This window comes from Malaclemys terrapin, chromosome 7 (assembly GCF_027887155.1).
Source record: "Malaclemys terrapin pileata isolate rMalTer1 chromosome 7, rMalTer1.hap1, whole genome shotgun sequence".
NCBI classification, from domain to species: domain Eukaryota; kingdom Metazoa; phylum Chordata; order Testudines; family Emydidae; genus Malaclemys; species Malaclemys terrapin.
Window position 1 is genome coordinate 135,529 of NC_071511.1, and position 15,266 is coordinate 150,794.

General features: G+C 41.8%; 1 protein-coding gene across 6 annotated transcripts in view; it reads left to right on the forward strand.

Moving 5' to 3' along the window:
* Positions 1 to 15,266, forward strand: part of PLXNB1 (plexin B1) — a 220,053-nt gene that overhangs the window by 54,340 nt on the left and 150,447 nt on the right. For 4 of the 6 annotated variants that reach the window (XM_054034114.1, XM_054034116.1, XM_054034117.1 and 1 more), the window contains exon 2: positions 10,989 to 11,050. The exons of 1 other annotated variant lie outside the window; for it this stretch is intronic. Coding sequence is in view for 1 of the 5 variants with exons in the window: in XM_054034118.1 (XP_053890093.1) it covers positions 11,048 to 11,050 (3 nt within the window). In the remaining 4 variants the exon portion in view is untranslated. Of the gene's footprint in view, positions 1 to 3,527; positions 3,548 to 10,988; positions 11,051 to 15,266 lie in introns of those variants that run through there. One more of the 6 variants, XM_054034115.1, reaches the window with a different exon arrangement.

A 15,266-nucleotide genomic window follows, 5' to 3' on the forward strand; every position in this document is an offset into this window, starting at 1 on the left:
CTGAGGTGCCACAAGTTCTCCTGTTCTTTTTGAAGAAGCATTGTTTACCAGAGAATGTGCAAGTCCCTCAACTGCGTGAGTCACATTCCTAACTGCAAAATAGAGTATCCTTCATTCCCTAATACAGACCCCGCCGTATCCCTTCACCCCCTTTCAAACTGTTTTCTGGGGTGGTGATCAAGAATTTTGAAATCACTTGGAGATGGGCAAGTCTGACAGAAGTTTAGCTGGGGAGGAAAGATAGGTGGGAGGGAGTTAAAGTACAGCAAGCATCAGAATTGCAGGCTCAGTTTAGGTGGACAGTTTTCAGGGTGGATAAAAATCAATGATTTTTTTTTTTTTTAAATCTGAGGTTTTTATTTAAATCGGATTTTTTTGATGCCTCAAAAAGCATTTTATCTAAAGGTAGTTTTAATTAAGATACCTCATAATGGAATAGGGATTATAAATTCTAATTCTATAGTATGAGACAATATATTTGTGTAATGTTTAAGAAAAGTTTTGTAAATGAGTTCCGATTAGGGTGACCAGATGAGACGTGAAATATCGGGAAGCGGGGAGGGGGCGGAGCAAAAAAACCCACCAACAACCCAAGAGCCGGCGGTGGAGGGGAAAAAACAAACAAACAAAAAAAGAGCCGCCAGAGCATAGGAAAAATTGACAGCTCCCACGCCCTGCCCCCCTGCACCAGCTTGCCTCCGCTCTGCCTCCACCTCCCCTGAGCGGGCTGTCGAGTCCTGCTTCTCCCCCCTCCCTCCAGCGCTTCCGCCGCCATACAGCTGATTAGTGCAAGCCTGGGAGGGAGGGGGTAGGAGGAGGAATGCGGCATGCTTGGGGAAGAGACGGGGCCAGGGTGGGGATTTGGGGAGGGATCCAATGGGGCAATGAGGGGGCGGGGCCGGGGCAGAGTTGGGGCGGGGGGGCGCGAGCCCTCTCCTCCTGTGCACCAGAGGGCAAAATATTGGGACAATTCGCGTCCCGACCGAACATCGGTCGGGACGTGGGACAAACAAGTAAATATTGGGACAGTCCCGATAAAATCGGGACGTCTGGTCACCCTAGTTCCAATAGTTCATGGATTAGGGACCCAATCTTATGGGGTTCCAGGAGCTTCTGTATAGATTATTTAGGTTAATCTTTCTATCTACCCGATGGGACTCAGTCCTCAGTCTAGAGGATACCATCAGAGATGCTTAGTTTTGCAGTTCTCAAACTGTGGATTTGTCTCTCTAGAGATAACGTGCTTGTTAATAGCAAAAATGTTTTTAAATAAATAAATAATATGTAGAGGTGAGAAATAACAGACCTCAACCCTATTGTCCCTCTGCAAATTTGTGTACAGAGTCAATCCCTTACCTCTCTCTAAAGTGCAAAGTTTCAAAAAGTTCAATGAGTAGAAGATTGTTGGGGCTGGAATAGATCTGGACAAGAAGAAGTCTGGAGATAAATGTGAGAAGCGAGTGACAGGTAGTAGAAATAAAAGTGAAACTGTTTGAGCAGCATATTCCAGAAGTCTTGAGGTCTTTCTGAGTGTAGCCTTCACTGATTTGACATCTTCCATACTATTCTCTCACTAGAAGGGAAAACCTATAATGGCAGCAGGCCGTAAAAGAGACCCAGTTTGGGAATATTTTAATGAAGTTCCTCTACCTGTGCGTAAGTGTTGCATCAAGCAGGCAACTAACAAGCTTCAACAGGACTTTATTTTTACAGTGGAAACCTCTTTACAAAGCTGCTGTTGCACACTCTGTAACTCTCACTCCGCCTCTTCAACTCCTCCCCCTTCCTTCCTGTTTCCTGTCCTTTCAGGCTCCCAACAGCCAGTGCTCCCAGTTCTAATACAAGCAGCATCTAAACACCACATTCCCTCCTCTCTTAAGAAACTTTCCCAAATAAAATAAACATTAATGTTCTAACCACAGGAACAAATATGAAACAAGACACTATACTATTGGCAAAAATATTACACTGCAAACACTGTAGATACTACATAACATAGTCTCTAGTCCAGGCAGGTGGCCGTCTGGATCTGACAGGCCGTCTCTCAAGCCCCGGTTTCCGTGCAATGTCTTGTTGTGTTGGTTCTAGGGTGAAGTCATCCAATGCAGACTGGGTGTTGGCATAATCTCCTCTTGGTTCATAGGCAGGTGCAAGGTAAGAAACATTCCATACCCGCCCAACAAAAAGTCGATAGGTGTAAGGTCCCTTCTTCTCTATGATTTTAAGAGGAGCTGTGAATTTATGGTCCCCTTTGCGTAAAATTCCAGGTTTTCGTATTCTAACGAAGGAACCGCACTCAAACTTTGGTTCCTTAGCACCCCCCCCCTTGTCTGTGAAAGCCTTATACTTCGCTTGGTTCTGTTCAACTGTTTTTCTCAGATCATCCTCAGTTGGGGCATCAGGTCTTGCCTTTAACAATCCAGCAGTGTTCAGTTTAGTATTTATCTGTTTCCCATGCAGTAACTCTGCGGGTGATCTTTGCGTTGTGGCGTGTCGTGTAGCCCGGTATCCTTGCATCACTAATGAAGGGTACCCACAATCGCCCTTCCAGTTTAGCTGTTTGCAAACTGTCTTTCAAACTTCTGTTAAACAGTTTGATTCCCCCCATTGGCTCGATGGTAATATAGGGATGACCTTCTGTGTAAAATGTTCCTCTCTGCTAGAAAAGTTTCAAACTCCAGGGAAGTAAATTGACTACCATTATTGGAAACCAGTTCTTTGGGGTTACCTTCCCTGCTAAAAACTGAAGAGAGGAACTTAATTACGGTAACAGAAGAGATTTGTAAATGCTACCTCAGGCCATTTACTGAAATAGTCTATTAAAGTGATGGCATAATGACAGTCAATTGGAGCAGTATCAAACGGTCCTACAATGTCAGTCACCACTTTTTCCCATGCAGATTCAGGAAGAGAAACAGGCTGTAATGGAGGGGTACATGTCACTGGTGTCTTATTATGCATTTGGCAAGTGACACAAGATTTTATGAGTGCTTCAGTTTGAGAGTCCATCCTTGGCCACCAATACAGATCCCGTAGTCGTTGTTTGGTTCTGACAATTCCTTGATGAGTATCGTGTGCCAGGTGTATGAGTTTTGACTGTAATTCTTCTGGAACAAGTAGCCGGTGTGTACCTCGTAGCACATAGCCATCGAGCAAAGAAAGTTCATCCCGAACTCTAAAATAAGGCAGCAAAACTGGGTCAAGGTTTTTAGGGTTACTGGGCCATCTCTTTGTCAGAAATTCCCGTAGTTTTTTTTTTAATTGGACATGCTGAACAAGCAGCTTGAAATTGTTCTCTTGTAACTGCAGTAAGAGTGCTTGTAATAAGTGAAACTACTACATCCTCCTCCTCTGGTGGACCATCTGGTGAAGGCAAAGGCAGGCGAGAGAGGCAATCAGCTACCACATTTTTGTTTCCAGGCTTATATTCCAGGTCATAATTGAAAGAGAGTAGTCTTGCAGACCATCTAGCAATCCGATATCAAGCTCTTCCCAGTCCTTTCGTGGTGAGCAATGTCGTCAAAGGGCTGTGGTCTGTGCACAACAGGTAAGTTCTCCATTTTTCGATAGCCCAGACACATCAAGTGCTTCTTTTTCGACTGTAGAATATTTTCTCTCAGCATTACTCAGTGTCCTTGAAGCAAATGCAACAGTCCTCTCTGTGTTGTCCTCATGAAGTTGTGTGAGGACAGCCCCAAGTCCATAATCAGAAGCATCAGTAGTTACAATTGTGGGCAATGCGGGACTGAATACTGCAAGTACTGGACTATGTACAATCAAGTCTTTCACTGTTTCGAAACTAGCTTGTGCATCCATTGTCCACACTAAGGTTGAACTTCTCTGCAGTAATTCTCGTAACGGTTCAATGACAAGCATAATTGGGAATGAATTTTGCATACCAGGAGGTAAGACCCAAGAAGGAATGTAAGGTTTGCAAATCTGTTGGAGGAGGAGCATTTGAAATTGCCAGTATACGATCTGGATCAGGTTTTAGTCCAACCTGTGAAATTGTATGCCCCAGAAAGGAGAGTTCAGTTTGTCTAAATTTGCATTTGGACCTATTGAGCTTGAGGCCTGCTTTGCTGATGCAGTTTAGTATAGACTGCAGGTTATTGTCATGCTCCAGACACGATAATATCATCCAAATAGCACTGAACTCCATGTTGATTTTTCAGAATCAATTACATCATTTTTTGGAAGGCACTTGGGGCTGATGCGAGACCGTATGGAACACGTTTAAAATGAAATAGTCCCTCGTGTAATAAATGTTGTGAGGTCTGTGCTCTTTTCATGCAACATAACCTGGTGGTATGCGCTTTGCAAATCAAGAGTAGAAAACATCTTTGCTCCACGGAGTTCTGCAAATACTTCTATGTGAGGAAGAGGATGGCTGTCAATCACAATAACTTTATTTGGCTCCCTTAAGTCCACACAAAGGCGAATGCCTCCACCCTTCTTCTGCGTCACTACTATAGGTTAAACCCATTCAGAGGAGTTAATCTCTTCAGTAATGTCATTTTGAACAAGTTTTTTTAAGTTCCTCTGAAGCAGCTTCCCTGACTGAAAATGGCAAGCGCCGTAATTTCTGTCGTACAGGCATCATGTTATTCCGCATTTTAACTTCATACAGAAACTCGTAAGCACAGCTGAGTTTCTCCTCAACCTGGTGTTGGGTCCCAGCTGAAACTGGTGTGTGTACCGCAAGAGTGCTTTGCTGAGGAAGATCAATTCGTCCATTAACTACCCTGAGATTTAAAGCAGCCAATAAATCTCTGCCAAGGATAGGAGTGCCTTTGTGGACAATGTAGAACTCTGCAGTTACACAGCACTCACCAAAAGTAACTATTGCTGGCAGGCAGCCATGTACTGGAATATGGTTTTTCAAATAGCACACCAACTGAAGTTTGGATTCAGTAAGAGGCACATCTTTAAAGTAATGCAAATAAATGGAATCAAGTAGTATAGATACTGCTGAGCCAGTGTCCAACATTAGCTGAATAGAGTGTGATTTGCCTGAAGGTATGGCGGAAACGTTTACAGTGCACTTGATCTGTTCTGGAATATGTGCAGTAGTGATTTTGTCCACACTCAGCACAGTAACATCTGGTATTGTAACTGCATGCACCTGTTGATTGAACTGGCTACTGCAACATACTTCAGCAAAATGCCCAATCTTTTTGCAATGATTGCATTGAGCTACTTTTGCTGGACATCCTATGTAGCTTGCAACATGTTGTGGGGATCCACAGCGAAAGCATGCTTTTACTCTATTTTGCATTTGCTGATTCAGTGGCTTTTAATTAGTGTTCCTCTTGCAATTGTTTGACTGCAGTGATCGTGAACTTTTCTGCAAAGGAGTCACAGCCTGAACTGTGCCTCCTGTATCTTTGCTCATTATTTTGGCTTCAGCTGTAGCTGACTCAGTCTGAGTAGCAATGGCTATTGCTTTTTCTAGTGTAAGTTGTGGTTCTAGAAGTAAGCATTCTCTTACACGAAGTATGGTTGTTTTCTCAATGAGTTGGTCTCTAATCATCTCATCTGCCATATTCCCAAAGTCACAAGTTACAATCAGACTCCTAAGGGAAGCAATATATTGCATTATAATCTCTCCTGATTTCTGCTCACGCTGGCGAAATCTGTAGCGATTAGCTACTACATTCTAATAATACAAGCAGCATCTAAACACCACAGTAAGACCGGCATTGTGCAAAATGAAAACAGTGCAACAAAGAAATGTAAGGCCTGGTTGCCCGAATGAAACAACATCATGAGAAGTGTTTCTTCTCAGGTGGAAGCTGTGTTGAAGATGATGAAAGGAACATGTCTGAACATGCAGGATCTTCAGGATGGTAAACTTTTTTATTTCATACTTCTTTCTTAAGGACTGCCTGTCTTCCTTCTGGACTATTCTTGAATTCTCATGTTTGAGCAAAAAATACAGCTATTACTCTATGGTACTATCATTTTAGATGCAGTTGTGATAAAAAATAAACAGCTGAAATAGGCAGATCTTCCTTTTACAATTTCACCTTTAAAGTAGTACTGAGTATCAGTGACTGCAATGAGGAATACTAGATGAGCCATATGGTAATAATTAAATAACTGCATTGACTTCTTTTGTTTAGGAGAATCCATCCTCAACATACAGTATTCTGAAGACTATCCAGCTTCAAGATCACCATCATTTTTTATAGTTTCAGAGTTATCTGCCAATGATAGTGTTTCAGTCACATCATGTATGTCACATAGCCACAGTATATCACCTGTAGCAAAAAGAAAAAAAATCTCCCTCATCCAGAAACAACCATAGATAAGTTTGTGATAAGAACCATCAGATTACAAAAAGAGGTAATTGATGAAAAAAATGCCCAGTTTGTTTATGCAATTAACTCTTCTTTCCACGTGGTTGAGAACCCACACTTCATTAACATGGTTCAGTCATTAAGAGCAGGTTACAGTCCACCCAACAGAGCAGATGTTGCAGGCAAATTGCTGGATAAAGTGTATGAAAGAGAAATTGAGCAGTGTGCAAAAGGTCTAGAGGGTGAAATTGTTAACCTGAGTCTTGATGGGCGGAGCAGTGTCCACAATGACCCTTTGTATGTGCTTGTGTGACAACAGAAGAAGGGAATGTCTTCCTTACAGAAACAATTGATACATCAGGAAATGCACACACAACAGAATACCTAAAAGAAGTAGCAGTAAAAGCTATAACAAACTGTAAAAATTCAGGTTTCAAAAAATTCAAATGTCTAGTACTCAGCTTGGTCACAGACAATGCAGCAAATGTATCCAAGATGAGAAGAAATTTAGAAGAGAGTGAAGAGAGTCCCAAGCTAATAACATACAGTTGCAGTTATCATTTGATGCACCTCCTAGCCAAAGACTTCAGTGTTCCAGAAATAAAGGCTAATGTTGAAATTGCAAAATACTTTCATAACAACCACTTTGCAGCAGCTGCTCTGAAAAAAATGGAAGGAACCAACCTAATGCTCCCACAAGACGTGCGATGAAACTCAGCAGTGGGCTGTTTTGAGCACTATATCAAGAACTGGTCCAATCTGATGACAGTTTGAACAAAATTGTGAAAAAAAAGATGGCTCTGTCACAGCCAAAGTTCTCCACATTGGGCTTAAGAGAAATGTTGAACACATGCTGAGTACCCTGAAGCCTATTTCTGTAGCCTTGAACAAAATGCAGGGAAATAGCTGTTTTATTGCTGATGCTGTTGAAATTTGGAAGGAACTGAGTGACATCTTAAAAAGACTACTATTCAATGACGGAGATAAATTACAAGCATTTTCTTGCAAATATTCTCAATACTAGGTACCAGGGTCAAACCTTAACTGCTGAAGAAGAGGAGTTGGCTATGACATGGACATCCAGCAATAATCCCTCCGTAATGCCAACTATAATAAACTTCAGAGCTAAGTGTGAACCATTCAAGAAATATATGTTTGCTGATGATGTTTTAAAGAAAGTCACACCAGTGAACTGGTGGAAGTCACTTTTTAAAAAAAAGACATCCAAACTTGATTTAAAAATGGTCAGCGATGGAGAATCCATCACAACCCTTGTTCAGTTGTTCCAATAGTTAATTACACTCACCATTAAAAACTTCCACCTTATGCACAGTCTGAATTTGTCTAGCTTCAACTTCCAGACATTGGATCATGTTATACCGTTCTCTGCTAGATTGAAGAGCCCATTATCAAATATTTGTTCCCACATAAGTACTTTGACTATAATCAAGTCACCCCTTAACCTTATCTGTTAGATTAAAGGAGATCAACCTATTTAATGTATCACTATAAGACATGTTTTCTAATTCTTCAATCATTCTCGTGCCTCTTTTCTGAACTCTCTCCAATTTATCAACAACCTTCTTGAATTGTGGGCACCAGAATTGAACACAGTATTCAAGCAGCAGTCGCACAAGTGCCAAACACAGAGGTAAAATTACCTTCATACACCTATTTGAGATTCCACGGTTTATGCATCCAAGGATTGCATTAGCCCTTTTGGCCACAGCATCACAGTGGGAGCTCATGTTCAGCTTATTATCCACCATGATCCCCAAATCTTTCTCTGAGTTACTGCATCCCAGGATAGAATCCCCCATCCAGTAAGTATGGCTTACATTCTTTGTTCCTAGATGTATACAATTTTGTTTAGCCTAATTAAAAAACACATGGTAAACTGGGTGCAAGTAAACAAAGTGATCCAGATCGCTCTGAATCAGTAACCTGTCTTCTTCATTATTTATCACTCCCCAATTTTTTCATCTGAAAACTTTTAGTGATGATTTTATGTTTTCTTCCAGGTCATTAATAAAAATGGTATAGTGTAAGGCAAAGAATTGATCCCAGCAGGACCTCAATGGAAACATACCCATTCGATGACAATTCCCTGTTTACAGTAACATTTTGAGACCTCTCAGGCAGGTTTTAATCCACCTAATGTTTACCATGTTAATTTTATATCATTCTAGTATATTATTCAAACTGTCATGCTGCACCAAGTCAAATGCCTTAGAGAAGTCTGATACGCTATGTCAACACTATTACCTTTATCAACCAAATTTGTAATCTCATTTAAAAAGAAAATCAGATTAGTTTGACAGAATCTATTTTCCATAAACCCATGTTGACTTGCATTAATTACATTACCCTCCTTTAGTTCATTATTAATCAAGTCCTGTATCAGCTGCTCCATAATCTTGATGGGGTTTAATATATAATTAAACCTATAATTACCAGCCTATAATTACCCAGGTCCTCCTGATTAACCTTTTTAAACATTGGTACATTAGCTTTCTTCCAGTCTTCTGGAGCTTTCCCAGTATTCCAAGACTTATTGAAATGGTAATGGTCTAGCAAGCTCCTCAGCCAGCTCTTTTAAAACTCTTGGATGCAAGTTATCTGGACCTGCTGATTGTAAAATGTCTAACTTTTAGTAGCTTCTGTTTAACATTCCCCGTAGATACAAGTGGAATAGAAAGAGTGTTTTCATCACCATATGGTGAGACTATATCATCTGTTCCTCTTCAGAAATATATATTGAACACTTCTGCTTTTTCTGCATTATTATTAATAATTCTACTATTTCTATCTAGTAATGGACCAACCCCATTGTCAGGATTCTTTTAGCTCCCAATATAGTTTAAAAAAATCCTGATTATCCTTAATTCTGCTGTCCATAGACTTTTCTCCTTGTGTCCTTTTGCTTCCATTATCAATTTTCTACAGTTCCTAGCTTCTGATTTATGTTCATTACTGCCAACTTCTTCTTTCTTCCATTTGTTATATATTTTTGATTTTTTTACAGCTGCCTTCACTTTGCCTCAAAACCAGGTTGTTATTTTAAGCAGTACGGCCCTCCTTCCTCAATTGTGGCTTTTGGGGCATCTGGTAATATGTTCTTAAATGATTCCCAATTATCATTCACATTTTTCTGATTAAATGCTTCTTCCTAACTGATTTGGCTCATAATTGTTTTCAGCTTTGAAACTGGTCCTATTAACGCACCAAGTGTGTATATATATTACTGGTCAGGACTTTATTCTGCTTCCACATTAGAAATGTGATCAAGTCATGATTTCTTGTACCTAAGTTACCATTAACTTTTAATTTTGTGATCAGTTCCTCTTTATCTGCTAGGACACAGTCTAATAAAGAATTCCTCTGTTTTGGCTGCAACACTTTTTGATTTTGAAATTGTCATCTGTAACGTTTAGCATTGCTAAGGATGTTGTAGTACTGGCAGCATGAGCCCTCTAGCGTATGTCACTCAAATTGAAGTCCCCCATGATTATGCAGGTTTTTTTCCTACACGTTGTAGATAGGTGCCTAATGAAGTAGCCATTCTGTTCCCTACTGTGATTTGGTGGTCTGTAACAGACACCAATAAATATCCCATTTTGTGTTTAATCTGTTAGGACGTTTGTCCATAAACATTCAGGATAATTTTTTTCTGAGTTATCAGTGATTCAGAAAGAAGGTATTGTTATTTTTGACATAGAGGGCCACTCCCTCTTCCTTTTTGCCTACTCGATCCTTTCTACATAGGTTGTAACCATTGATTTTAACATTCCAGTTGTCATCCCACCATGTGTCATCCCACCATGTTGATATTACAGAAACTAGATCAAATTTATGCTCATAAAAGAGCAATTTCAATTCTTGTTTGCTACACAGTCTCCTAGCATTGGTGTATAAAATAATTTCCTTTCTTCACTTCCTTTGGGTCCTTGATTAATTTTGTTCTAAACATCTCAGTTTTATGCAGAGTTCTCCTCTTTCCTTTTTACTCTCCCCATTTGTTTGTAGTTTAACCCCCTTCTGACTAGCATTTTTTGTTCACGTTTCATATGCTTGCTTTTGTATACTGAGTGGAGCATAGAACTTAGTAGAAGAGGATGGGACCCAATTATGCATGTTCCAGTTTTGAATATTAGTGCTTGCCAGTGTCCTCATCTTGTTGTGCTTTCTCCTTGAGCTATTTCATAACCATGGGGGTAAGTGTTGTGAGAGAGATTGTGGGCCTGACCTGTAATCCTTGGGGAATAGCTGTTCAAGGGAACTAGAATAGATTGAATTGAACGAATTCCAGGCTGCACAACTCTGAGCTAATCTCCCAGAGGCAGAGACATTACTCACTAATCAGGAATGTGTGTGTACTTTTCCTAATGAGAACAAAACATTTTATCCCTGTTCATTAGAAGAAAGTTAGCATGTACTGTTACTATGCCATTCCTGAGGACCCAGTTGGGGATGTCTTCTGTACCCTTGGTTGGAAAGGTGAATAGGACTGCTAGCCAAAATCTTGCCCTGGCAAGAAATAGACTCCATTGTTTCCCTGGACTTTGTGCAGCTGGCCCAACCTTGTCTTCTGTAGGGGAAAGAGCCCACAGCAGGGCCCAAGGGCAGAGAAGGTTTCATTTACTGAAGAAAATAGTCTTCAAATTTTATGTTGTCTGTTTTTTCCAGCTTGAGGTACATTGATCAATAAGAGAAATGAAGGTGTCTCAAGGCCGCCCAGAGTCCAAATGGTAAGTGGAAAGCATCAGGATTCTGTACTATTCAACTCTATAGACTAATGCTATAACTCAGGTTCTAGGGGATGGGCTCTCCTTTTCCATTCATGTTTCTGATTATCTTAGTCAGTATGATGAGTGGAATGGCCATCAGGTCTGTCAGCTCCTTTGTAGTGTCTGTTTCATGCCAAACACATCAGACCTAATGGTTGCAGCTGAGTTTCTGTTTAGCTGGGCTAGGTTTCCCAAGCACATTTGAGTGTGTGTACCCTTCATAAATAGAAACATTCACTAACACTTTAGTTTGATCAATGCTCTTCCCCTTTTTCATCTTCCCATCTCTGTACTGGCTCTTCTTCTCAGCAACCACTTCCTCCCTTCCTAGGATTCGGTATATGATTTATAAACTAAAGCAGTACCCAGGCCTACTCTGTGTCTTGCTTAGTGCCAGAAGTCTCTTTGCACATCAGATTCTGAAGCTTGTTTCTTGAAGTGTTAGAATGTAATAAGTGACTTTTAAAGTTAGAAACTGCTGCACAAGTCTGCACAAAAATGGAGCTTTCACAGGATGCAGGCCAGCAAATATCAGACAAACTCCTACTTTTCCTGCTGTGATTTATGCCAAGGCTGGGCCAGACAGTGCTGACAAATATGCAGCCTCAGGGAGTCTCACTCCTCCTGGAACAGGTAGAGATGCTAGTGTAATGTTTGCTGCTTGTACTCCATTGCCATGTGTTGTGTGGTGTGAGCTGCTTTGTGCTTGCTGAGCTCTGTGGTGTTAATATCTTGAGCCCCATGGGAAACTGATGTCTCCCTGAGGCCAGATCACGTTTTTGCTCTCCTGTTCAACAGGAAACCTCTATCTCCACACCCTGTGGGAGCAGCTCCCTCCCAGTTAGCAGGGCAGAACAATTTGGGGTAGGTGAGTGAGAGATATCTGGATACCAAATTGTGGCTATTACGGCTGAGAGCCCCAACTGAATGGCTTTGCAAGGGCCACGAACTGAATCTTACTTCCATCCCTTCCTACCTGTTCTCGCGGGATGGGCTTCACCTGAGTAGGGAAGGAAATAGACTTCTGGGAGGGAGGCTGGCTCATCTTATCAAAAGAGCTTTAAACTAGGAAGTTTGGGGAGATGGTTGGGAGATGCACAGTTAATCTCCACGCCAGTTTCCGGTATTGAAAAGCTGAGTGTAATAAGAGGAGACATAGCCGGGGAGATGAGATTGGACATAGGAGGGACAGGGGGGACGAACACAAAGAGGCCCGCAACATACAGTGCTAGTAATGGGAGACAGGCTAAACGACATACATTAGGCTGTTTGTACACCAATGCGAGAAGCCTAGGTAATAAAATGGAGGAATTGGAGCTCTTGGTCCGAGAATTGAAACCGGATATCGTAGGAATAACTGAAACGTGGTGGAATGGCGGTCACGACTGGAACGCAGGTATGGAGGGGTATGCGCTGTTTAGGAAAGACCGGGATAAAGGTAAAGGTGGGGGGGTGGCATTGTATGTCAATAGTGAAATAAGCTGTAAAGAAATAATAGTGGAGGGAATAGATAACACAGAGTCCGTCTGGGCGATACTCAAGCTGGGTAAAAGTACTACTAGAGCCTCTCCGGGGATAGTGCTTGGGGTGTGCTATAGACCGCCGGGATCGACCCAGGATATGGATAAGGAATTGTTTAATGTATTAAGGGAGGTAAATACTAATAGAAACTGTGTAATTATGGGGGACTTTAACTTCCCGGATATAGATTGGGGAACAAACGCTAGTAGCAATAATAGGGCTCAGATGTTCCTAGATGTGCTTGCGGATCAATTCCTTTATCAAGTGGTAGCTGAGCCGACGAGGGGGGAGGCCATTTTAGATTTGATTCTGGTAAGTAGTGAGGACCTTGTTGAGGAAGTGGTAGTGGGGGACAACTTGGGCTCCAGTGATCATGAGCTAATTCGCTTTAAACTAAATGGAAAGAGTACCAGAATTAAGTCAAAGACTAGGGTTTATAATTTTAAAAAGGCCAATTTTAACAAATTAAGGGGACTGGTAAGGGAAGTGGATTGGGCAAACGTATTAAGGGACCTAAAGGCAGAAGAAGCCTGGGATTACTTTAAGTTAAAGATGCAAGAGCTGTCAGAGGCCTGTATCCCCAAAAAGGGAAAAAGATTACTAAGCAAGAGACTTAGACCGAGCTGGATGAGCGACCGGCTGAAAGGGGCGATTAGGAAAAAACAGAAAGCGTACAAAGAGTGGAAGAGGGGAGGGATCAGTAAGGAAACTTACCTTAGTGAAGTCAGAGAATGTAGAGAGAGAGTGAGAAAGGCCAAAGGCCGGGAAGAGTTGGACTTAGCGAGGGGAATTAAAAGTAATAGTAAGAGGTTTTACAGCCATATAAATAGGAAGAAAGCAAAGAAAGAAGAAGTGGGACCGCTGAAGACTATAGCCGGAGAGGAGATTAAAGATAATCTAGGCATGGCGCAATATCTCAATGAATATTTTGCATCGGTGTTTAATGAGGCCAATGAAGGTATTAGGGATACTAGCACCGTTACAGAGGGGCATACGGGATGGGGGATTACCGCATCCGAGGTAGAAACAAAACTAGAACGCCTTAATGGGACTAAGTCGGGTGGACCGGACGATCTTCATCCGAGAATATTGAAGGAATTGGCGCGGGAAATAGCAGGCCCATTAGCGACTATATTTAATGAATCTGTAAACTCGGGGGTAGTCCCGTTAGACTGGAGAATAGCCAATGTGGTTCCTATTTTCAAGGAAGGGAAAAAAAGTGACCCGGGTAACTATAGGCCTGTTAGTTTAACATCAGTAGTGTGCAAGGTGCTGGAGAAGATTCTGAAAGAGAAACTAGTTGAGGACCTTGAAGTTAATGGCAAATGCGATAAATTACAGCATGGTTTTACGAAGGGCAGATCGTGCCAAACGAATCTGATCTCCTTCTTTGAGAAAGTAACGGACTTATTAGATAAGGGAAATGCGGTGGACCTAATATACCTGGATTTCAGTAAAGCGTTTGATACAGTACCCCATGAGGAACTATTGGTTAAAATGAAAAACATGGGGATCGATATGAAAATCCAGAGGTGGATAGGGAATTGGTTAATGGGGAGAATGCAGCGGGTCGTATTAAAGGGTGAATTGTCGGGTTGGAGGGAGGTTACTAGTGGAGTGCCTCAAGGTTCGGTTTTGGGACCCATCTTATTTAATCTATTTATAACTGACCTCGGGACCGATTGCAAGAGTGGGCTGATAAAGTTTGCGGATGATACGAAGGTGGGAGGAGTTGCAAACTCGGAGGAGGATAGGGATACTCTGCAGGGAGACTTGAATGAGCTTGTGAATTGGAGTATCAGAAATAGGATGAAATTTAATAGTAAAAAGTGTAAGGTGATGCACTTGGGGACGAATAATAACAATTTTAGTTACAAGATGGGGACGCATTGGTTAGAAGTAACGGAAGAGGAGAAGGACCTAGGGGTCCTTGTGGACCGCAGGATGACTATGAGTCGGCAATGTGACGTGGCGGTGAAAAAAGCCAATGCGGTCTTGGGATGTATTAGGCGAGGTATATCTAGTAGACATAGGGAGGTCCTGCTTCCGTTGTATAAGGCGCTGGTGAGACCTCATTTGGAGTACTGTGTGCAGTTCTGGTCTCCAATGTTTAAAAAAGATGAACTCAAACTGGAACGGGTGCAGAGAAGGGCGACTAAGATGATCAGAGGAATGGAAAACCTGTCGTATGAAAAGAGATTAGAGGAGCTTGGGTTGTTTAGTCTGACAAAGCGAAGGCTGAGGGGGGATATGATTGCTATCTTTAAATATATGAGGGGTTAATACAAGGGAGGGAGAGGAATTATTCCAGTTTAGTACTAATGTGGACACGAGAACGAATGGATACAAACTGGCCGGGGGGAAGTTTAGGCTTGAAATTAGACGAAGGTTTCTGACCATCAGAGGGGTGAAATATTGGAACGGCCTTCCGAGGGAAACGGTGGGGGCGACGGACCTGTCTGGTTTTAAGATTAAGTTGGATAAGTTTATGGAGGGAATGGTTTAATGATAAAACATAGTAGCCAAGGAAAACCAAGCAATGGTACATGAACAGCATAATGGCCAACAAGGGTCAGGCTAGAGACTCTTGCCTATATGCTCGGGGTATTACTGATCGCCATATTTGGGGTCGGGAAGGAATTTTCCTCCAGGGTAG